Source organism: Periplaneta americana, chromosome 5 (genome assembly GCF_040183065.1).
Source record: "Periplaneta americana isolate PAMFEO1 chromosome 5, P.americana_PAMFEO1_priV1, whole genome shotgun sequence".
NCBI lineage: Eukaryota > Metazoa > Arthropoda > Insecta > Blattodea > Blattidae > Periplaneta > Periplaneta americana.
In genome coordinates this window covers 120,597,320-120,623,345 of record NC_091121.1, presented here as the reverse complement: position 1 = coordinate 120,623,345, position 26,026 = coordinate 120,597,320, and the positions used below count along the sequence as shown (strand labels likewise).

General features: G+C 35.0%; 1 protein-coding gene across 5 annotated transcripts in view; it reads right to left on the bottom strand.

Annotated features, from left to right (window-relative positions):
* Nucleotides 1–26,026, bottom strand: part of LOC138700117 (gamma-tubulin complex component 2-like) — a 233,502-nt gene that overhangs the window by 104,805 nt on the left and 102,671 nt on the right. For all 5 annotated transcript variants that reach the window (XM_069826441.1, XM_069826442.1, XM_069826439.1 and 2 more), the window contains exon 10: nt 16,070–16,323. In XM_069826441.1, the coding sequence (XP_069682542.1) occupies nt 16,070–16,323 (254 nt within the window). The remainder of the gene's footprint in view (nt 1–16,069; nt 16,324–26,026) is intronic.

Here is a 26,026-nt window from a genome sequence, read left to right as displayed (position 1 = left end):
GTTGTCTACTTACAGTATTCCATTCACTGCGCTGTCTGAGGGATGGGGACCGGAAACTACACTAAAGCATTGTAGATAGCGTAATGTGTAACAGACATGGTCGGTCCTAATATGCACGTCTGTAGACAGCAGTGTATGTGTACAAGTTGCAGTGTCCAGTTGATCAGGCCTAGTGAAATGGAGGAGTACATGAGAGTGGAATAAACAGACCTGATTTTCGAATACAGATGAGTCAATGGGAACAGTAGACAAGCTCACAGATTGTATCAGGCCAAGTACCCACATAGGAGACATCCAGCCCATACCATCTTTCCACGACTGTTCCAAAGGTTAAGGGAAGGAGCGCACGTGGTGCCAAATTACAATTCCATTTCCACACAACTATTTTTGCTTATAACTTTCGACTGAGACATTTCCAGACCATGGTTCCTTATCTCAAATTGACACATGTGCCCTTCGCCATCATCCCTGAAAGTTTGTAACACCACCTCGGAAACACCCTGTATAGTTGGTGCATAAGTAAAAATGTAAATAAATTCAGTCTTCATGATTGTAAAGTCACAATTTAATAACTTAGTTGAAATAACAAAAGAACATATGCTTACATACTGAAGTTTCAGTTATAGTATGATACCAAAAGAGACACTGTAAACAGAAGTTTGCTATAAAGCAAAATCTAGCACTGAAATCTTGTTAATAGGAATCAAATTAACAGTTATAAATTTCGACAAATACCATGAAATCAAAAGAAATACATGAAAAATACGTATATAAGGAACTGTAGGAACTTGATTAATTATTGTGTTTGATAGTCTTATTGTCAGAGGAAAAAAGAAAAAACCTTCATTATATAGCTCTTATGCTACTACCAACTCTTCAACGCAAATGTCCCATTCATGTTGTTCAAATACTTTCAGATTCTGGTAACAATTCCATTGTAAGGCAGGAACAAACAATGTAGCACAAATTGACATCAAGTCTTCTTCTTCTTCTTCTTCTTCTTCTTCTTCTTCTTCTCCTCCTCCTCCTCCTCCTCCTCCTCCTCCTCTTCCTCCTTCTTCTTCTCCTTCTACATCCCAGTTTTTGGGGCTTCAGAGTTTGCAGGTTTCAACTGCATATTTTCAGAAAGTCTCCCTTTCTGTCTGTATCTGACATAGTTTTGCATTCTCTTTCAGAGTATGAAGTTTTATAACTGATTACATAAGGCTTATTTTCGCTAACTGGATGATGTTTTCCGATAGTCTTTGCCAGTGTTTTTAAATCAAACACTTCTGTAGTATCCATCTCTTTAACTTTAAATGGTACTCCATCTTTCTTTGATGATCTTATTATGGTTGTCCATTGTGACAGAACATAGATAGAACCACTTTTGAAGGTAACTTTTTCTTTTCCCTTTCAATCAAAGAGTGCATAAGTTCTCCTTCAATCTGTGTATGACATACTACAAGGTATTTATGTGTAATGAAATTGATGTTCTTCTTTTGTACATAGTAAATGTATAGAAAACAGATGTTTTATTTTTATTTTGGTCCACCAAGTTGTCAATATAGAATGCCCTTTTTTAAGTTGTAACTTTCTTTTGACAAAAAAAAAAAAAAAAGTATTACATAGGTTTCAACTTCCAATTGAGGCATTGCCTGGAATAACAACTTAACATACTGTTCGTCATTTTTTCGTTTCCAGCATATACTGAATCCTTAAAAACACATCTCCCTTTTGATAAAATATTATGACAGCCACGTGAGATTCGATCTCGCGACCGGCAGAAGGAGGGCGCGCGTGGAAGGATCAGGCGACGCAGCAAATGAAGTTGTGCAAGCATCTACTTCCTAGAGCATGTGCTGTGACGAAGGGAGAGGGGAGAAATCTAGAGAAGTCTAGATAGGTGCCATCTTCTCGGTATCTGTAGATTGATCGCAAAATCGTAATTTCTGGAAACTATGGTCTGGTTATAAAGAGGAGATGCAAGTGAGCTGTGCAGTTGAAGTAGCAGTCGTTGCTAGTTTTGGACAGCAAGGCAGTCAGTCTTGTGTAGCAGTGAAGCCAGCTTCGAGACCGGAGTTCGACTTGAGTGTGTCCGTAACTGTGGGAGCGTCCTGGCCAGTGGACTGTCGCCGGAAGTCCTGAGTTTGAGTGCAGTGGACCGCAGTTGGGGGACCTGAGTTCGAAGTTCAGTGGACTGTCTCTGAAGGTCTGGGGTTCGAGATACTGTGAACTCGAGTGACTGAGATAGAAGAACTAGCCAAGGCAAACAAACTGTGAACTGAGAACTGACAGTTTTGTGTTGTAAATAGTGCTTTGTGAACATTAGTTAAAACTGGCAGTACATTGTTGTTCTCAATAATCCAAGTAAATTGTCATTGTCGTCTGTGGAGTGCAATAACGAATACTGTGTTACTGTGTGAAGTGGAAATCCCATTGTTGACGGGAGTGTTTACATTCAATTATAGAAAGTGATTATTGTTGTGAGAATAAAATTACATTATTGTTTTGTATAAAAGTTACAATATTAATTACCTCCAACAAACACAGCTCCCTCTAGAAACACTTGAATATGGTTGTGCTCAATGCTGTTGTACAAGATCTAAAATGTTTGACGCTTTGTAGCTCAAATTCAAGATTTTGCAGTTAAGTTCTTGTTCCATACATCTCATTTCATTAGCATCTCTTCACACTAAAAATTTAAATTCTTCTTTATTAGGTACTGTATATTGTACACTGTGAAATTATAACACAATAGCTTTGTTTTGTAATACAAGAGTGTATTACCTCCATATAATATAGACAGTAGTCCACACCTGTGGAGTAATTGTTTGCACGTCTAACCACGAAACCAGGTGGCCTGGTTTCGAATCGTGGTCAGGGCAAGTTACCTGGTTGAGGCTTTTCCCAGGGTTTTCCCCTCAACTGAATATGGGCAAATGCTGGGTAACTATCGGTGCTGGACCCTGGACTCATTTCACCTTCATTTTTATTCAGATGCTAAATAACCTGAGATGTTGATACAGCGTCGCAACATATCCCACCAAAAAAAATTATATATATATATATATATATAATATTGCTATGGAGACGAAACGTGCCAATGGGCCCAAATCGTATTGTTGATATATATATATATATATATATATATATATATATATATATATATATACACAGTACAGATTGTAGGTAAAAACCTCCTACACTGCTGTCTTGCACGACATGTGCCTGGCATACATCACTCGTCTTCTGCTGTCTTGAGAGTTTTTTTATTTAAATATTTCTGATATTTTGATTCCAATGGTGCCCTGTCACTCTCGTTTCCATTTCTGTATGCTTCGCACAATAAGCATTGATTTTCTTGCCAAAATATTATTTATTAAACTCATTTAAGTTCGGAGCAGAAGATATCAGATGATAATGACATTAACATATACAGATCGTATGCAGAGACTAAGAGAAGGCAGAAAATTAATGCTAGGTTTGCATTGAAGGACCTTCCATTCGGCAGAAAACTATGAATTAATGAATACATTCATTTCTAAAAATATCTTGATACAGATATTGTTTTCCAAACTGTTTTCTTTCTTGCATACATTCTATACATTGTTGCTATATTGAGACTACCATGTATTTTCTAGAACTGCTGTTTCTGCAGTAATGTGAGTATACACATGGAAATGATTTAATGTGAGATCGACTGGAATTCCTCTAAATTGTATCTCAAGTGTTTTGCAATTATTATGGTGACCCCTGACATATCTTTCAACGATACTCTGCTCATTTTCTTTTGTTTCTTGCAGTACTTAGTACCCTATTGCTTATATTTCAGGTGGACATTATTAATCTTTTACACACTTAATACAAAATGAAACATTAAACGATCGCCTTTCTCAGTTGCATTATCTCATGTTAGTGCTGTGTAGCATTCCATTCAAATGCAATCCACATGCTATACTGCATCAAGTAAACATAGTGCACTATAGCTCTGGCAGTACAAAAGAAGTGAAATGCTATATGGCATTAACTGTTTTCTATAAAAACGGTATAATGGTAAAAGATAGTACTGTACATCACTTGATAGAGCATATTTTGTTACATTATGGAGTAGCATTAACTCACAAATAACTTTTTTTGAGTTAATGCAGTATAATAATGGAACGATGCTTTACAGATGTATACAATTTACTGTATCAACCAACTGTACCTGCATAACATAAGATACATAAGAGAGACAGAAGTACATAGAAACACTTTTCTGCTACGATCCACAGCCAGGGGCATATAGTTATTCTTACCTAACTTGTGTTAAATGTGACCAGACATTGGGGTTTATTCATGTACTTTAGGGAGAAAGCTTTCCTAAGAATTATTAAAGTTAACTACAAAGTTTCTTAGCTCCCAATTGCTAAATAGAAATCTGATCAATTTTTCGTATTGAATAGTAGCATCCTTTTCTAAGTTTATATTCAATAAGTGACTGATGAACTATTAGTTTTAGTGACAATGTTGGAGTAGATTTCACAGTCCCTGTAGTTAATAGCGGATTTTGATTTTCTAATTGTTTTATCTCTTTAAGATTTGCTGTTATCAAAACTTCACCGCAATATGTACGAGGCGTGTTCTTAAAATAAGTTCCATTTTCAATTATAACCGTCGCATCGCTGCAATCGTTATTTTGTGCATGCGTGTTTTCTTCTTCAGTCCTCAGGCAAGCTGTGCATCCAGGCTCAGAGCTTCAGTCCGTGTGTGTGGTTAGTTGTGATCAGTTGAAATGTTTAAAGTGATCGAGCACCCTGCTGTGAGATGTGGTCTGTTATTCGTTTCTTGAATGCGAGAAACATCAAACCAGCTGACATTCATCATCAACTTTGTGAGGTGTATGGTGATGATGCCATTAGTGGTGGAATAGTCAGGAGATGGGTTAGGAAGTTCAATGAGGACCGCGTCTCTGTGCATGATGAGCAGCATACCGGTCGGCCATCTTTGATCAATGACGATTTGGTGCATGCTTTCGATGAAAAAATTCACGAGGACAGGAGGTTCACAATTTCTTCGCTTTCCTTCAATTTTCCACAAATGTCACGGAGTGTTCTCTACAAAATTGTGACAGATTGGTTACGATATCGAAAATTGTGCTTACGATGGGTACCCAAGATGCTCACCGAGGAACACAAAACCAAACGAGCTTCCAGTGCATTGAGCTTCCTCACACGTTACAGTGAGCAAGGCAATGAGTTTCTTGACCATATCGTGACAGATGACGAGACTTGGGTGTCTCACATGACACCTGACTCAAAGCAGCAGTCCGTGGAATGGAGGCACACTGCATCGCCAAGGAAAAAGAAATTCAAACAAACCATGTCAACACGCAAGATCATGTGCACTGTTTTTCGGAACAGAAAAGGAGTCCTACTCATCGAATTCTTACCCCGGGGTGAAATCATTAATAGAGAAACCTATTGTCAGACCTTGAAGAAGCTCCGTCGCACAATTCAGAACAAGAGACATGGAATGCTGACAGAGGGAGTTGTGTTGCTTCATGACAACGCTCAGCCAAACACAGCTCATGACAACCAAAATTTCATCTCGAAATTTGGCTGGGAACAAATTGACCATCCCCCCTACAGCCCAGATTTGGCTCCGAGTGACTTTCATCTCTTCCTGCACCTCAAGAAGTTCCTCGGTGGTCAATGTTTTGATGGCGACGATGAAGTGAAAACAGTGCGGGAGTGGTTCACATGGCAGGCGGGCGAATTCTACAATGAGGGGATAGAATGACTTGTGCCACGACTCGATAAATGCCTCAATAATGGTAGAAATTATGTTGAGAAATAATTGAAGTGTGGGGAATACAATGCAACAAAAATGGTTTGCAAATATCTTCCCGTTTACTTACTACACCCTTTTGGAACTTACTTTAATAACACGCCTCGTAATTGATCTTTTTTTAGTACCGTATAAGAGTTTTGATGAACATCTCCATTTCATGTCAGGCAAACATTATATAAATGATAAAAGCCATTGAGCTCCTCGAGTTACATATTCTATATGTTTATTCCAAGTAAGCTTATTATAAAAAATCATCCCTAAGTATTTTACTGAATTTGTTGCTGATAATAGTTTTCCATTAAAATGCAGTTCCATTTGCAATGGATTTTTTCTTAATGAAAAAAATTGGTAGTTAGATTTAGTAATGTTAATTGCCCATATTACTAAATCATCTGTGAACAAAGCACATTTTACTCTAGATTTTGTAATATTGTTTATGGCAGGTCCATTGATGTAGATATTAAAAAGTGTTGTACCAGTACTAAGAACTGCACTTTGTGGTAATTCTCGGTGTATGTATGAGTGTATGTAGGTATTTTTTTATAATAGTTGAACAGCATGTCCCATTACAATAAAGGTAATACTACATGCCTTGCTATCTGTATGTTTACAATATAATAAATACATTATGCCTTGTTTCTGTGACTCTCTAGGCGTATGTAGGTTTGTTATTTTGTTGTGAAAATCTGAGTCTTTCACTATAACTAGTGCCTACTCTTATCTATCCTAGATTAAATTATCATAAGTTTACTCGTCTAAATTTATAGCACTGACATAGTTCATGAATGTATACGCATGTTCTTACATTAGTTTACGCTTTGTGAAAGTCCACTTGCCAGTTTTCCTTAACATTTCCTGCTGGAAAGCTAGTCTTTCTTTGTCCATTTTCGGGCACTCAAAAAGGAGGTGATTCCTAGTACCAATTCAGTCTCATTGATACAGTTTTTTTTTTCCCCATCACTTTTGCAATGAAACTAGTAAGTGAAATGGATCTGTTATTTTTAATTTCAGACGTAGATTTGTCTTTCTTAGAATGAGAATGATTACTGCTTTCTTTCATTCAGCAAGCACTTCAGTCTTCCAAGAAAAGTTACAACATTTTAAAAGTTCTTGTTTAGAAGTTTTTTCAAGGTTTTAAAGAAATTCAAGATGTGTAATATCTGGGCCTGGTGATTTTTTTTTTACATTATTTATTGCAATATTCAGTTTCATTATACTGTACTAAGATTTTGGGTAAAAATAGATGTTTTCTACTAGAACTGTATTTAATAAGTTGTTTCAGTCCATTGTTTAGTAATTTATCAAATTTCTTCATCATCATCATCTGTGGTCATATAGCCCTATTAGTTTAGCCTCGACCTCCTTAACAATTGCCGCCCAATCTTCCCTCTCTAGGGCTCTCCGTCTCCATCTCTTAATTCCTGCTTTAACTAGATCTTCCTGAACATCATCCAACCATCGTAGTTTAGGTCTTCCTGCTCTTCTTCTAGTAATCTTTTAGGAATATTATTAGTGTCCATTCTGATAATGTGGCCCAGCCACTCCAGCCGTCTAATTTTTATATCAGTGACAATACTTGGATCTTATCAAATTTCTTAGGTTCTGTTAATGTATGAGCATTAGCGTAACATTTACTGAATAATTTGGCTATATCTGCATCCTGTGTAAGTACTTTGTTATTGTGAACAAAATATGTTTTAGCACTGTCTTTATTGACGTTTATATTATGTATGAATTGTGTGCTTTTTTGCCATCCTTCCTGCAATCCATGCTCTGCAAAAACTTAGTAAATGATTTTCCTTTGCAATATTAATTTCTTTTTTTGAGCACAGCATACTTTTTACGCAAGTTTTGAGTATTAGATAGCCTATAGTTTTTTGTATCTTCCACAACATTTGTAGCTGCATCTCTTTCCTTTTTTAATTTTTATAAATCAAAAAGGTTTGCAATTTTTAACTTTATCGCAAGGAATGAACTTTTTAGCTGTTTTAAGAATTAGATTACAAAATCTTCTAATCAAATGACCAACTTGTTCTGAGTTTTCAGAAGGTTTGCTGAATATATTCTTCTCTAATTCACCTCTTTACCTTTATATATATTACTAATGGTGGGTACTTGACTGTTCATCATTCACCCATATGAAACTAACCAATTTACTGACAAAGTCATTGCACAGGAGGCTGGTCTATGGTACACCTGTGATGAGATGAGATGAGATGAGATGAGATGAGATGAGATGAGATGAGATGAGATTTGTTGGGATGCCACTGGGGAACCGGAACTCCTGGAGAAAATCCTTGTGTTACCTGGACCATGGGCTTGTCCAACACAAGTTATATATTGGGGGTACACCTGGGATTGAATTCACGTCCACAGGGTTATAAGTCCAGGGGCCTATTTCACGAAAGTATAAATGTACAAATTTACAAAAACAGATCCTGTACTTACAAATTACATAAAATGTTTCACAAAACATTCGAAAATATTCCTGTAATTGTAACAGTGATTTATAAAATGTAGGCCATGACTGATTTATGTAATAGGCTTTGGTTTACATAAAATACTTCATACATTTTCTAAAATGTCACTGTTGAAGCTATATCAATAAAGTATTCATTACCATGAATATAAAACAAAAGTAACAAAACAACTAAATACCTAGTACCTAGTAATAAGAATAACTATGGATTTTTTTCCTTCTATTTTCTTCAGATCTAATGAGCAAATGCTGGGTAATTTTCGGTGCTGGACCCCGGACTTATTTCACCGGCATTATCACCTACTAAAATGAAATAAAATAAAAATAAATAAAAAAATCTTCAGATCTACCAGTGTATTAATATGTACCGGCAATATAAGTTTATCTTTTTTATATGCCTATATATGTATCTTTATACTCTGACATTTCTTCAATCTGTATAATAACTGATAAACAGGATGAAAAAAATGCAATACCTGTATCATTTATTAGCAATTCAAGTTCCTCATCAGTCATCACTCATTCTGAATATCTGATGAAACTTCACTAAACTTCCAAATCGACCATTACTTCTTTTTCAAAATATTCTTTCTGTGACGATTATGTTGCTAAATCTCAATTTCTTCATTACCAGAAAAAGAATACATGTATTTTTTACAAAACACACCTCAGCAAATTTTAAGATCTAAAATAATATAACCTCCAATTCAGGTATTTACCTATATCAAGAGTAGGGTAAGAATTTGTTACAAAATTTGTAAAATTGTAAACAAATGACAATTGACCTTGTAATATCACGGCCTGAAACCTGTTATTTTCTACTTCACTTACAAATTTACAAGAGTATCTTCGTAAAGAAGCAGATTTGTAATTTTCCTCGCCTGTAATCTGTAATTTGTATTTTCGTGAAATAGGGCCCAGAAAGCCATTAGATCACCATGACGTCCTATATTTTAATATAAATGAATGTAAAAGAGAACTATAAAAATAACATATTTTGGATTAAGAAAACTAATTAACAATATTGTTATAAGCACAGAGAAGAAAAATGCAATCATTGGATCTCAGAAAATAAGTAGTTAATTATGATTTGTGTAGTGTACTAGGTGATACAGAAGATACCACCAAAAGAGAGTATCAGTAGACTTCCGAAACTGATAGAAGTTTCACAGCTGTTTCACCCTGTTCTTTTGAAAATAAGAGGTAGGCACAATGGGTGCAATGGAGAGTGCTCAGGGCTTATCTACCCTCTTTCTAGTTGTATTATATTAATGTCTCTATATTTAATGATAATATTTAGCATATCTATATACACAATTTGAACTGGTAATGGAAATTACGGGAAAACAGCTGAATGGATTTTAATGAATGACCCGTCATTTTGAAGCTTGGTATCCAAGGATTTGCAGAAAAAAAGTAACTCTCAGTGAAGCATTAGTTTTCCTACATAATTTTCCTATTTTTCAAAATCCATCTTTCGTCAGTTTTGAGAACTAATGACATTTCAGAATAAAACAAAACACACACTATAATAAACAATATTACACAAAGGCCAAGACCTGCAGGATTGCTGACATATTTAGAGTTCAGATGGCTCAGATTTTCTGACATAATGCCAATACTGTTAGTGCCTGGTAACTTTGTCCGTGGAAGGAATGGCAACAAGTATACAATACGAAGGGAGGGGTTACTCACTAGACAAGCTACTACCTGAACATCCTTCCTTCCCCTGTCCCTGCTGAGAAGTCAGTCCTCTCTACCATAACTAGACTTACTGGGAACAGACAGTATGTCGATCTTCATTTGAGTAATTTTTTGATAATGTATAAAAACTTCAAGACTTACAGGTCTGAATCTCTGGTCTGCAGTTTTTAAAAAAAAAAAAAATGTTTGATGACATTATTACCATTGAAAATGAAATATTAATATAGTTAATGCAATTATGTGAATATTTGTCACTAATTATACATATTAATGCTATATTAATGATATGAAAGTGAAACTTTTTGGGGTTTTATGTAAGTAGACAAAGAGAAAGAATATTTTAAATTAGATCTTCATTTCTATAATTTACTGAATAACGATATATATATATGTTACTGAAAACTGTAAAACTTACGTAAAGTAACAAAAATGTTATGTTTTATTTAACGACGCTTGTAACTGCAGAGGTTATATCAGCGTCGCCGGATGTGCCGGAATTTTGTCCCACAGGAGTTCTTTTACATGCCAGTAAATCTACTGACATGAGCCTGTCGCATATAAGGACACTTAAATGCCATCGACCTGGCCCGGGATCGAACCCGCAACCTTGGGCATAGAAGGCCAGCGCTATACCAACTCGCCAACCAGGTCGACGTACGTAAAGTAACAATGTTATTAAAAATGAAATATTTTTATAGTTATTAATGAAGTGGTGTGGGTCTTTTTCATATATTTAATGACAGTGTGATGTAGATATTTATGTGTGTGATTTTCTAATTTTCCTAGGTAGTAACTGAGTCTGCGTCTTTAAACTACATCAAAATTAATTTCATATTTCTCTGGTTTAATCGATTAGATTTGTGATCGCTGCCAACCATATTTTGTTGTTGGGGAAATAGCAGGTCATTTCACTTCTTGCTACAGTGATGAGTAAGTTTATTTCCCGCAACCAACAACGAACAAAACACTGAAACTGCTAACAATTTACAATGAACAATTTTATTTAGGATGCATATAAGATTCTACAACTCTGATATAGCATTCGCCTCATTTTCTGCATCTCAGCATATACTGCTGAAAATATACGTGATAATAATATATAAATAACTTACATCTCTGATCTTCCGCCATTTACAATTCACTGCGAGCTTATGGAAAATTATATGCCATTGATTCAACATATGCTAATGTTTTACGTGATCAAAATGATGTCCAGCATTCACAGGTAGCTAATACACTCCAAATGTTGTCAGATATTATTATAAACAATCTTTATGCTAATTCCTACAAAACTGCATGACAAATATTGGCAAATGAAGAACATGTGCCATCTGCAGACTTAAGTTTTGTTGATCATATTGGGTTAGATCAACAGCGATATAATAAACTTACTGCAGAGGACATTGCGGGTGTTTTTATCTGCATAGATGGTGAGCCACCTAAATACCATTATGTTGTGCATGGCAGACAAGTGGGGACCAAATTAAGCCCTCACTGTGATCTTATTAAATATATCATCTCCTCTTCTCTGATGAATCACAATTGCATTACAATGTGAGCCGTGCCCGACATCGTAGCTGTTCACCTAGTACGTCACTTCGTCCAACAGAGTGCTCTCAGATGTCATATTATAGATAGCGCTATGAATCCTTTCATTTTCTTATCCAAATTAACCTATGGGCCAGTTGATTACGTCAGACGAGGAGAGAGGGAAAGCGAGTTTACTTGGTTAAGTGCAGTCATATGTTACTTCACTCGGGAGCCACAGGCCGTAGGGATAACATCACTCAGGAGTCGGAGCCCGTATCGACAGTTTCATTTAGGCAATCGACGTGCACTCTGGAAATGGAGCTCGAACTGTATTCTACTTTGGTAACTTAAGTTCATCCTGGTAGATTGTTCGAGAATAGTGTGTCATTATATTTCACTTGAGTATTTACGGACTATATGGAACCTTGTTTGATATGAATATATTTTGGGATTTAGTGCGGCATTAGTTGTATCAGATGTGTAATCATTGGAGTAGGCAAATTTGGGTTGTGATATTCTCATTATTTTCGTTATATGTGTTTGAGATATTGTGCGGGATCGTGTATTGGAAATCACTCGCTGATGATACGTCTTGGGTTAAGTAATTGCGATTATGTGAAGTGATGTATTGTGATATAGGAGCTTGTATTGTATTAGAGGATTACGTGAGGAAATATAATTTGATATGTGAGGTTTTGATGTTCCAAGACGGTTTGGGTAATAGAGTAGTGATCACGATCTCTTGGGTTACGTCGTATTTGACGCTGTAATGAACTAGAATAGTATGGGCCTCATTTATCTATTCTAGTACTTCCTACTCCATTTTGGTTATTATTGGTTTCCACGCCGGTTTTCAGGAATCGAGTGCATTGACTTTCCGTTGCTATTCAAATGATTATTGGTATTTGAAATGATTGTCGGTTGCTTATCACATATCGTATCTCTCTTTCTCTCTCTCTCTCTCTCTCTCTCTTGGACATTATTTAATTGTAAAGTACAGAGATTGTTGTTAGTGGTATCTGCATAGTTTATGTGAGACGTATGTGGAATTGGTAATGTATATTGTGATCAGCAGGGAACGGATTTATATGGACTAAAAATATATGAAATATGTAAATATATATGTAGTTATTTTTACCAAAATATGGAATTAAATATGGATTTTTACCAAAATATGGAATTAAATATGGACTTAAAATTATAAAAAAATGACTATGTACGTTAAATATTGGTACATTTTAATCAAACTAAACAAAAAATATAATGGACGTACCTTATCTTCCAATGTAGTTTCAACAAAACACAATTTTTATTGTCTGTTACCATAACAATAGGTTACAAACATTTCTTTCAAGTGCTGAAAAGTGAATCTTCTTCTATTGTCTCTGAGGATAGATTTATACTGACTAAAAGAGCGTTCGACGTCACAAGAAGTAACTGGTACATAATTCAATTTCACAATGTCTGCTGGGGATAAGTCCAAGTTAATCTTCACTGTTGATTCACCACTCATCACAGCAACAACCTTTTGTAGTTCTTCATATCCAGGGTTTTTTGAAAGTACAGTGTCCACCTTAGCTCTTACTGCATCTGCAACTTTACCTCTACCACGATTCAGTTGTTCCACAGTACTATTTATAATTTCAAAACTTTCAGATAGTGAAAGGTGCCTATTTTGGAGACTTTTGAGCGTTTTTATGATGCATGAAAATGTATGCTGAATGTGAGCTAAGTCATTCTTCACACTTATGTCACAGGTAACTGTTTTCGCAGTATCAATTGAGACTGCATCTTCAGAGTCCAATGCAAGGAGAACATTGTTAATAGAGTCTATATGTTCGGCATAATATTCAACTGCTTCTAGCCATGTACCCCATCTAGTTAAAATTGGCTTTGGTGGCAATGGAATTTCAGGGTACATTTCTTTCAACACGTTAACTCTACTGGGAGCTTTGAGAAATACTTTTTTCACTGATGAAATCAACAAATCTACTTTAGGGAAATTGTCTCTGACCACTTCTGCCACACGATGAAATGCATGCGCCACACAAGTAAAATGAGTCAATTTAGGATATACAACAGATAATGCTTGTCCAGCTTTGACCATATAAGGGGCAGCATCGCTAATAAAGAATAACACATTATCGTACATAATACCCTTTGGCCACAGGATACCCATAGCTTCGTTGAACAGTTTAACTACAGTTTTGTTATTGCACTTTTCTAGAACATCACAATGTAAAAGAATTCGTTCAGAATATTGTTCACTTAACAAACCGATAACTACATTACCAACAAGTCTACCTTCTTTGTCGGGAGTCTCATCAATGGAAACCCAAATTGAACTATCTTTAATTTCATCTCTTATCTTCTGTATTGTCTCATCGTAGATGGATGGAGCATACGTCTTCCTAAGTGTTGACTCATCCGGGATTGTATGTTGAGTATATTTTTCAAGGAATTCCCTGAAGACCTTATTCTTTAGTTTGTAGAGAGGAATATCAGCAGAGATGAGAGAACGGCACAGGTCGATGTTAAACTCAGATCTTACATTCGATGTTGTTGGTTGTGTTAAAAACAATTGTCTCTGCTTGGAATTTAGTTGTTTGTTGGCCTGATGTTTACTAGTTGTAATGTGTTGTTGCACCAGGAACTTTTGTGTAGATGATACTGCACACTGACACAAATTACAAAATAATATTTTATTGTCAGTTGATAAACCATCTTCTTTAAATTCTGAAATGTAACTTGTTAGTTTTGATTTTAAATTGACTGAATGACGTACTTTTGGCATATTTACCGTCTTTATAGTATGATTTACAAAACTGAACCTATGTGTACTCTGACTGGCATTTAACTGTTGAGCTGCACAACTGAAGTCTGTTAAAAATTTTAAATTAAATTAATACAGTTTTGTAACTTACTTTCCCATTGTTGATAGGACTGCTAATTTTCAAATAACTCTGATGTTAAAGGGATTACTGAACATGTGTTTAAATCTCTATTGTTGAAATGTATTTTTAAAAGTTAATGGAATTTTGTTTTGTTTTATTGTTAAACCTAATATAATATGGACTGTTTTATATGAAATATGGAAAATATATGGAAATTAACGAAAATATGTACTAAACTCTAAAATATGGAAAAATATGGAAAATAAAAGTAGGATTTTTCAACCCTACACATTGTGAAACATAAAGATAATGCAAAATATAAATTATATTAGCTTTATAAGTAAATATGTATTTACATATAAATCCTTTCCCTGGTGATCAGTCATGTGACGGTTCGTACTGGGTAAATTCTTTGTGTTATACTGAGTTCATGTGTATGTTGAGTTTGGTTAATCAGATGTTATGTTATCTGTAATTGAATGGGCCATGTGTTATGAGTTAGTGTACTGACTGGGCGTTCATGTTGGGCTTTACATCTAGTTGGATATATATATATTGAGAGAATGTTTCAATGACTAAATGATTAATGGGTCAGTAATTGATTATTGAGAGATGGGCATATTAGATTCTATTACGACCTATAAGTATGTTTGCCCAGTGTAGTCAAACTCTCCACGATTCAGTCATTGCTTTGGTACTTATTCAGATTAACTTGTTATATTCACATTCATTTAATTTCATACGTATATGTTATTTCATTTATCATTCATGTATATTGTTATCCATTATTGTTAATTATATCTGTTATACAAATTCACACTATTTATTTCTAACAGTCTTCCACTGCGCACATCTAATCCTCCAATGTACCATCCACCTGGTGAATAACAGCCACTATAAGAAGTAATAGAGGAGAGGATGATCGTACACCTCCTCTCAAATGTCCCAAGCCAGAAAAACAAGGGCACTAGAAAGACTTTACTTGAGTTTGTACCATTTTGGATTGCTGTTCATAACCATTTCTCATACGTTCATTAGTCACACAAATTAATCTAGCAATATTTGGTAGCTCAGTATTGTCTGCAAGAAGCGCAAAAATTAAAATTCCTAAGAAAAGACCAAAAGGTATTATTTACTGATAAAATAATAAGAGCTCTACAAGATTTTGTAGTCTCTTGATCACCTCAGCAAGATCTCTTAGTGGGAAAAAGTGATTCTGCCCTCTACATTTCAGGGTAGTTCACGAAATATGCAGCAGCTATACCAAGATGTTATCTCTTTTGTTCAAAGCATGACAAACTTGACATTTTCTTAACTCTCACCTACAATCCGCAATGACCTGAAATAGCTACTGCATTACTCCCACATAAAAAACTCGCTGATTGTCCTGACATTGTTACTTGCGTTTTCGCATTGAAACTCAAGAACTGAAGATAGACAGTTCAAGGAAAAGTACCTGGCATAAAAAACATTCAGAGAGAGTATGTTTCACTATTATGGAAGCAAATAACTTTCAAAATGTCTGGTATTCTTCATTGAAAATAAATCTGAACAATTTTTATTTGAACTTCTTATGGACTTGGTTTGCAGCATTTGCTGCACAAGCCACTAGTATATATATATATATATATATATAAATTATACTTACCCTTTTCTTCATGAGTTTCTATGCTGAGGATTTTGAACATCTGGAACATGAGGTCATATGGGAGAAGTTCGGTACGCATGTCATCTTTGTAAGGGTCTCCATTTGCTGCTGAAGTCCGCAGTGCAAGTTCTAACAGGGACTCGAGTCGTGTAGGAACTATGTCGTCTATGTTCTTGCTCAGTTCTGCCTCACAAGAATCCATGAACTGAACTATAAAATCTCCTTGGTCCAAGAGGAAATAATGCTTCACTGACCTGAAATAACATTTTGTTGTAAATAATTTCCCAATGCCAGTAACGGGTAATTACTTATTTAAAATACTTTGTTTACCATAGAGATTATTCTGACTCTATGTTAATATGGTGATAAGGAAAAACAATAAATAAGTTGGGAGTAACCGAAATATTATAGAAAATGTGATTCATTAAGTACTTTGTCTACAATAAATATTATCCAAAACTGAACTCTTGTGCCATTCAGTGAAAAGTCGGTAGTTGACTGACTAGGGAATAACAAGAACTAGAGAAATCGAGTTGGATGACTTACTAAGATCACATTTTGAAATGCAGAGAATCATAGAAGCCAAATTCAACTGAACTAAACTCCATGACATTACAGCCTCACAAGGGTATCAAACCAAGCCGAGCACTCACCATCTAGTAATTAAATGCATAACTACCAGACAGGATAATGGTACAGCATGGTCAGTGCTCAGTCCCCATTGGAGTTAGTCACCTATCATGACTCTCCAATTTTTCTATCACAAGCAGGATGAACCATGCTTCAGATCCTATACTCTTGAAAAATTTCCTGAGTATAGCTGGAAATCGAAACAGAACTTCCTGTTTCACAGTCAGAGAAGCTAACCACTACATCAAAAGAGGAGGTCTGAGCTGACTAATGGGACTTCAAAAATACAATGAAAATCAATAAAACACCAAAATGACACGCAATTTGAGATTACATGAGGTCAAATTTAGATGTAATCTAAAGTGAACAGGTAACACACCTGCATATAAGTCACTGTTATGGGCAGTGTACTGATTAAACATATTACTTTTCAGTATGCACATGACTGATACACTGACCTAGCTGAGTTCTGTGAATGCGAAACCAAAGTCATATCCAGACTTGAAGTTTGTAAAGCAAGAAATGTTGAAATGAAGGCAAGTAAGAGCCTGGAGTTAATTCTAATTATACAGTACATTATTTAGTAATTTGCGGGCTCTTGCTCAAAATATTTTTATGAAATCAAATTAGCATTGACTTTATTATCTTTTGTTTCTTTTTATCTGGTAGATATAGATTTGACTAGCTGTTAGTTTAGACTGAACAGGAAAAGTGGCAACATTTTGCGAAAATAGTGATAGTCTGTCAGTCTCTATCTCTGAAAATAACAGCACTTGCTGGATCACTAGCAGACATTGATTCTCACTGTAACCTCGAAACTTCAGTATTCTTCAAAGGAACCCTCGGTCCCTACTCTAATTCCCTTACAATAGTGCACTTGAACACATTACAGCTCACATTGATGAGGTCTGTGAAATATTTTCATCCTTAAAATTCCATGTAATACTAGTATCTGAAACATGGCTTAAAAACACAATTTCCAGCTCTCTAGTTGACTTAAGTGGCTATTCCTTAGTGAGAAACTATCGCTTGGAAGAATATGGTGATGGAATAATTGCATATGTGAGAAATGATTTTAGAATTTCAAATCATTCATACTTCTCCCAACAAATATTCGGCTAGACGCAAACTGCTATATTTAGAAGTTAAAATAGGATTTAATCTATGTCTTTAAAAGACAATAATGATTATTATTCAATACTATGAAATTTAAGATCAATTTAGACTCCCCAGAATTTGTTATACAAAAAAATCCATTCTCCATCATTGCAGAGTGAATCAAGAGATGCTGGCCCTAAATAATTTAATCTAGTTATTGTGTTGAGAACAGTAGCTTCATAATTTATTTGAAAATCATTGTTCAATTTAACACTTGTCAGAAGAAATATGAAGGACATGTTATTCTAAATATTGGCCATTGTCGGTAGAAATAGTCAATATTTTTCTTTCAGCATCATACTCACATCACCAATGGCAGACTGCTTTTCATGGTTTAAATTTAATATAATGTAAAGATATTTATTAAAAAATGGGGAGGGCCACTAAACTTCTGTCACAACAAACAAACGTCATCTGCATATTCCAATCCCTCTAATTTCTCATTTAGTCTCATTATGTGCCTCTTTGTCGTCTGCTGCATATTCCTTCCATTATGTCATCCAGCACTAGAATAAACAGATCTGGCAACAGCAAGCAATCTTGTCTTACTCCACTCACGAAGGGAAAGACTCTGAGAGTTTACCTTGATGTGATATGTAGCAGACAGTTGTACAGTTACCCTTAAAAAGAATGAGACGATTCTTGGTTGTCGGAAGTTAAAGTTCTACAGCGCGGTTCACTCGATATCGACGTATAACGATAAGTACCATGACAAATAGAACAAGAATTGTTACAAGGACCACAACAAGGACAAGGATCAGAATAAGGATCACGAAGAAGACAGCCATTTAAGGCCACGATTTCACAACTTAGCTCGGGTAACAAAATATCATTGCTTCTCTGTACCGAATGGCAAATTCCTGCTATCGGATCTACATTCTGGACTGCTACTGTTACTGTCTTGTCTCGGTAGCTCATATAGTAGCGTGTCGGTTCCACCATATAACCGAAACGTTTCGTGTTCGATCCCAGGTAAAACTTTTTTTTATTGAGGTGTAATTAATTTGTTCAGAGTTCCTCGACTGTATAATTTGTCGAAAAATATGGAATAATTTATGCCCAATTTTTGGGTCTACAAGTGGGCTGAACCTCGTCAAAAAATAAATAAATCTTACTTGGAAGTTAAAAGTATTCTTCCTGAAACAAAAATCATAAAAAACAAAAAGAGACCTGTTAATTTAAAATCTTGTCCACATACCATCATACATTTCTCCAATCGAAATCCACTCAATTGGTAGCGAAGGCAAGACGTTTGACAGCTTGTGCTTCCCCCAATATTTCCATTTGCGCAGCCCTCCGGCTCCTAATACCGCGGTTCCTCAACCTGCTGATCACAGTCTGTGAAGAACCGGGAAAGTTAGATGCTGCTCTTATTTCGTTAGCAATCCAAAAGGGGTCAAGTCGAACTGTCACGAATAAGAGAGCATCCTCTTCCAATGAAGAAATCCGCGGAAGCCTAGGAATAGGGCGATTTTCGACCTCCCCTGAATCTTGGTAACGATGAACCCCCTCACGGCTGTACTTCCAGGAACACCGACCAAACGGCCAGCAGATCTAGCCCCATACCCATATCCAGTCTCAACTAGAGCTGTAACTCGCTGTCTCATGTCATGGTCATGTCGGTTCGCCATTACGATGAGAAATAAGGGATGACGATAATACTTTAGTGTAGACAATGACTATTTAACATGATATAGAATTATTGAAATAAGGGGCATCTTGCACAGTAAGAGTTAATAAATCAACCCTAAATTAAATATTTAAATAACAGGATATAACAGTAAGTCCAATTATTGTTGCGAAACTAATCAAATTAAATCTAATTACATTAAGTAAACAAATCCCAAGTTATGACACCACATTGCTACAGCTAAATTCTAGGTTATTAACATAAGCCTTAAATAGGTCTGTGCTTATGCGTTGGACGACAAAACCAAACATCGAAAGTTCGAATCTTGCCGAGGAATGTAACTTCTTGCTTTTTATAATGTAAATCAGACTTCTAACTACAATCATTCATATTTCTTACATTTTTTTAAATATTTATAGCCAACATTGAATTTGCAAAGAAAATACCTTAGAAATCTCATATGGAATTTGTGATCTGTAGTGACGGAACTTTTCCGTAAAAGTAAATTAAATTCACTCCTTGAAACTGGAAATCTTAGTCGTAGAGTCGTTTTCAGCATACAAGCTGAAGTAGCACAGCCATTGATAAAAGTTTTGTACACAGAATTAGACTGAATTCCTATTCGACAGAACCTATAATCAATGGCTTGTCTGAACATGATAAACAAATCCTAAGTGTTTCCAATGTCACTGAACAATTTCAAAATATTAATTTAAAAACTAAAAAAGGGTCGTAAATGCTGTATCTAGTGACTACTTACATTTATGTCTACAAAATGAATCTTGGAAAAACGTATATGATACTGGTACTACTGATATTAAGAGTAAATGTATTGTATTTTTCACTTAATTTCAGAATCACTTCAGTGGATGTTCTCCACTCAATGTGAAAAAATTCAAAAGTAAAAACATGTAGATAACGCAGGGACTTCAAAATCTCATATATTAAAAAAAAGAAGAATCATATGTAATGAGTTGCAATGTAATGATCCTCATGTTCTTAAATACTACAAGAAGTACAGTGTAATTTATCAAAAATTATGAAAGAGGGAAATAGAATACATTTGAATAGAAAAGTACAAAATTCAGATAATGCAATTAAAGCTATTAGGAATATTATTAAAGTTAAACTTATAGATATCCTAAGAAAGAAAATATTTTTCATTAAAACCAATGATTATAAAGTAGAGGATCCCAAATCTATTGCAAATTCTTTTAACGTCTTATAGTATATACATAGTACAGAAATATTATTGACAAATTAAACATTCAAGATTTTGCAAAAGATACTGCAATTTGTTACTTAACAGATGCATTTAATAATTAATCTGAGGACTTTGTAAAACTCTATTTCAACATTATTTAGCAATTTCAAAGTTATTTAGACAAAAAAAATCGTTGTGTAGACTAGGAATCGAACTCGCACTCTTCTACACGACACGCAAAAGTCTTAGCGTCTGAGCTATTGAAACGACACGAAAGCTTTCCTTTCTGTGCGGAGTGTCGATCTAGTCATGATGGTCCATTGTCGCTTTAACTACACGATTTATGTATATATTTACCTTTTATTTACGTAATACTATCATATTTTTTGCAGTTTTTGAATGAATTTCGGAACGATGCTAGTAACAAACCAAATAGCCTGAATTTAAGTAACTCAATATTCGTTATCTTGTGTATCAGTGCTCTGGTCTCTGATCATGCGCAGTGTCTTGCATCTGAGACTTAGGAATACTCAATCGTCTCATCCTTTTCTAGGGAAACTGTACATACTTTTTTTTTTTAGGTACTCCAATTTGTTTCATCTTTCTCCATATGGTTTTTCTATCTACAGAATCAAAGGTTTAAACGAAGTAAACAAATACAAAATATAAAGGACCAACAACTGAATATTTCAATCACTCTGAAAATACACCATTAAACATTGAAAAGTTACATATAAGAACATCAAATCCACCATTACAGATCTCATATTTTATCTCTGCTTCCGTGCAAAGTCACATTTGTGGTGGAGAGGTGAAGTGATAGGAGGAAAGTTATAATGCTTTTCAATATGCTGACACCCATGTTGTAAGATAAGCCACTTGAAATTTAACGGTCACTGACTGGCAGAGATATAATCCGAGATCTGTAACTCTGGAAATGAGGTATTAAATGCTGACTCCAAACTCAAATAGTTGGAAAAATGTCAAAACAATGCCCTAAGAATATTTAGTGGTGCAGTTAAAACCACGCCAATGTGGCAGTTTTAGTGGTAGTAGTAACTTCCTAAGTTGCTCAGAATTTCATTGAATCTGGTACCATATACTTGTCACTGAGACTTATTTTCTAGCTGTGAAAGAAGTCTTCACATTATTATATCTAAGGTCACTGAACAACAAAAACTGCTCTCTAATTGAAGTAGTAAATTATCCAAAAAGAAGTAGTCATTATCTGCTCAGTTTGGGGGTGATAACTCCCAAATTATTCTGCTTTCACAACAGGCCAGTATTAGATGAGACAGTCGGTGTCAGCAATTCTACTTGCATCAGGAATTACTGTAACATGAGCCCATCATGGACTCCTAGAAAATAATTATAACCAAGCACTTCAAGGATTATTCAGGTAAAGTGATGACTACCTAGGTGGTACGCTATAGAAGGTTCCTTTATTAAGAATATTTATGACATTCCATTCTCATAGAATATGAATTTATTTCACTGTATATTTTTTATGTTCCTCATAATTCATTGTCAGCACTACATGCGTTTATTTATGCAAGATAGATCTAGTTTTATTATGATATGTTCTTGATAGTGTTAAAAATGTCATCAGACTCCCCTCAGGACTCTCCTAGCAGTTTAGAAGCTTATAACGAATTCCAATTGGCAGATCAAAATACTGAGCTATATATGAAAATATTTTAATATTGCCTACATCTGGTGTGCTCAAAAGAAACAATCCTTACCTCTTCAGAGTTTGTATGACAAAATTCTGTGAAAAGGGTCTGAGTACATCTTGAACATGAGAATCTCTCGAGATTTTTGTGGATCTTATGTCCAAATATTGGGAAGCAAAATGGAAAACAACTGCATTGTTAAATTCTGAGCATTAGACACACACACAAACACAAATACATTTTGAACTGATATGGCTTTGACCATTTTAGCATCACCATTGCATTATGGAAACACTTGTGTGTATAGTCTTTCAGATTCTAGTCTATTACAGTGCATAAACTAAATGCCTCCGCAGGAAAAGTGGCAAGCAGAACACGGAGACTCTGGAGTTGTGTTGGTATCGTGCAAATAGACTCAATGACCTTGGCTGCATTGAATGGTGGAGGGTGGAAGGGAGCGAGAGATAGGGTTCCCAGACATCCCGTAAAATACTAGATCGTCCCATTTTTCACTAATGCATCCCGTTGTCCTGAGAAAAGTCTTCGGGACAGCATTCCATTCCGTATTTTTGAGTTCTGAACTGAGAAAAACCGGAAAAGTTACAATATCTATTCCATATTACAAATTACAAACATCGCATTTCATCATTGCAGGTGACCGTAGATGGGCTATTATGAAACAATATTATTGTGAGTTATTAATTTCTTAAGGCAAGTGATGGCAACACCAAATGTTTAGATGAAGTCTGGGTGGATCTTTTTAAAAGTACTGAAGGAGAACTTTCAAATTTGAAGAGGTTACTGGAGTCCATTATGTGTATCCCTGAAACAAATGTGTGTGTCGAAAGATCATTTTTTTGCATGAACACTCTATGGACTGATGAAGAAAATAAATTGTCTGTAAAAACAGTAAAATCAATGCTCGTTGTAAAATCATTCTTCAGTGAGGACTGTGTTGCTTTTCATAACACGATTCTTCAAAATAAACAATTGTTAAGTGAAATTAATTCTTTAGAGAAGTATTGGAAGGCCAAGGCGGATTGGTTTATAAGAATATGTTGTTGTTGTTGTTTTCGACCCCGACAGTATTAGAGCATTCGATGCCTAGGGGTTCATTTCACTTTCCTTCCTAATTTTCTGTTCCTAGTGCTGACCTGCTATGGCACTAAAATCGTCCTCCAGTGGCTTAAGGAGGGAAAGCTGGTGATCAACAAGATCTCCCAGTTAGGTCCAGTGGACCCGTCGACCAACAGCAGGTGTGGTCCTCCAGATATTCTGGGGGTTGTGTGTGAATGAAGTAGCCACCAAAACATTAAAATATGGTGTTCACTTAAATCAGCTACAACTTGCCATTTTCATTTATAAGAATATTGTCATGTGAGTATCTTAGCGTATTTTGTAGCTATTTCTGTAATAACTTAGTAAAAACAATCTGAAAGCAACTTACATAGGAAGCTTAAACTTAATGCAAATATGCTTCCTAACAATTCTATTTACTATTTGTTTACTTACCCTTAGTTAGTAAAGTGTTTGTGCAGTAAACTTTACTACATACATACTTTGAGTTTACTACACAAACACTTTGAAAGATTGGCATATTTGATGGGTTTGCATACTAAACATACTCAGTGATAACTGATAAGTGTCCCGTATTTTTTTCCGATATGTCTGGGAACCCAAGCAAGAGGGGAGATGTAATATTTCTAAGTTCAAACCAGGTGCTTCACAGTACCAACTTTACACTGAATACTGCCGCTTGCTTCACTGCAGAGCCAGTTAGTATATGCATTGTATAAGTTATAACTAGAGTCCGGACGTTTAGGCATTTATAACAGTTAAAATAGGCAAGCAAAAAAAGGCAATAAAAACTAAAAAAAAAAAGGCACAATAATCTTTGAAAAAGGCATTATAGATTTTAAAAAGCCATAATATATTTTACCAATAAATTTAAATTACATCAACATAACTCACATATTATTTACTTCGTAGGTGGCACTTGTTGATTTATAAAATACTTTTTTTCGTGATTGTCTTTTCACAAACCTTACATAACAAAACTGTTCCATTGGTTGAAAACACATGGGCACCAAATTCACTAACGTAAGCATGAAGTTTACTTCTCAATGGTCTACTTACTGAATTTAGGCATTCTAGCTTACTGATCTTATACCTTCTATCACCTGACAATAACTGACTGTTCCTCACTCAAATTTCTTTCTTTCCTACAATAATAAACATGTGTAGCACAAAATTGTAAAAGTAAGATTTGAAAATATGAAAGCAAACAATTGAAAATGCTACGTGACAACTTCTATGAGAACGAACTTAATATTTGAAATTATAAAGCTGATTGTTTGTATTCTGAAGACGTAACAATCAGTGGCGTGTGGTGACATTTATTGGTACCTCAGCAAAAAAAAAAAAAACATAAATTTGTTTGACATAATAGTGGGTAAGTGCAATCTTAATCATTTAAATTTATTTATATATATATATTTAAAATACTTAATGTTATGGGATAACCGTATCAATCAATTCAATCAAACTCCTGTATCTCCTCATGAGGAGCATAGGGCATTCACAAAGTGCCTCCATCGGACCCTATTTGTAGCCAACTTCTTCACTTCGCTCCATGTTTTCCCCTCCCTAGCAATTTCCTCCAAAACTGTTCTCTTCCATGTATTTTTTGGCCTTCCTCTTGTTCTACTACCCTGGGGGTTGCAATCCAAAGCCATTCTTTTTACTGCTCCATCTTCTTTCCTGATTGTGTGCCCTATCCAATTCCACTTTCGTCTTTTGATTTCTATTGTGATTTCTTTCTGATTTGTTATCTTCCATAGTTCTGAGTTTGTGATTATATCTGGCCATCTATTTTTTAAGATTCTTCGTAAACATCTATTAACAAATGTTTGCAGTTTATTTTGCATAATTTTACTTGTTTCCCATGTCTCACAGCCATATAATAAGACTGATTTAACGTTACTGTTAAAGATTTTAATTTTTGTAGATCTAGATATAATATAAGATTTCCATATTGGGTACAACTGGACAAATGCACTATTTGCATTTTTTATTCGGTTTTTTACATCCTCAAAGGCTCCACCATCCTTGTCAAATACATTACCCAAATATTTACATTCTTGAACAGCATCAATGGTATTATTATTTATTATAACTTTATCTGTCTTTTTACTATTTAATCTCATTTCTTTAGTTTTCTTTGCGTTTATTTTCATATGAGCCCCTTTTATTACTTCTAATAAAGTATTGACTTTATTCTGCATGTCACCAAAACTATGGGAGAGCAAACAGATATCATCAGCGAAATCCAGATCTTCCAAGGTATCGTTTAATCCCCATCTTATACCTCTTCTAGCATTGTCAACAGACCTTTCCATAATATCATTCATAATAATCAGAAATATGATCGGAAAAAGAATACAACCCTGTTTCACTCCGCATGTAGTTGTTATATTTTCTGACAGCATACCTTTGTGTATGACATTACAAGTATAGTTTTCATACATAAGTTTAATTAGTCTACAAATTTTTTCTGGTATACCAAATTTTTTATTGTTCTCCATATATAATCTCTATTAAGCGAGTCAAATGCTTTTTCAAAATCGATAAATAGTAAATATAAGGTACTTTTCCATTCGTTG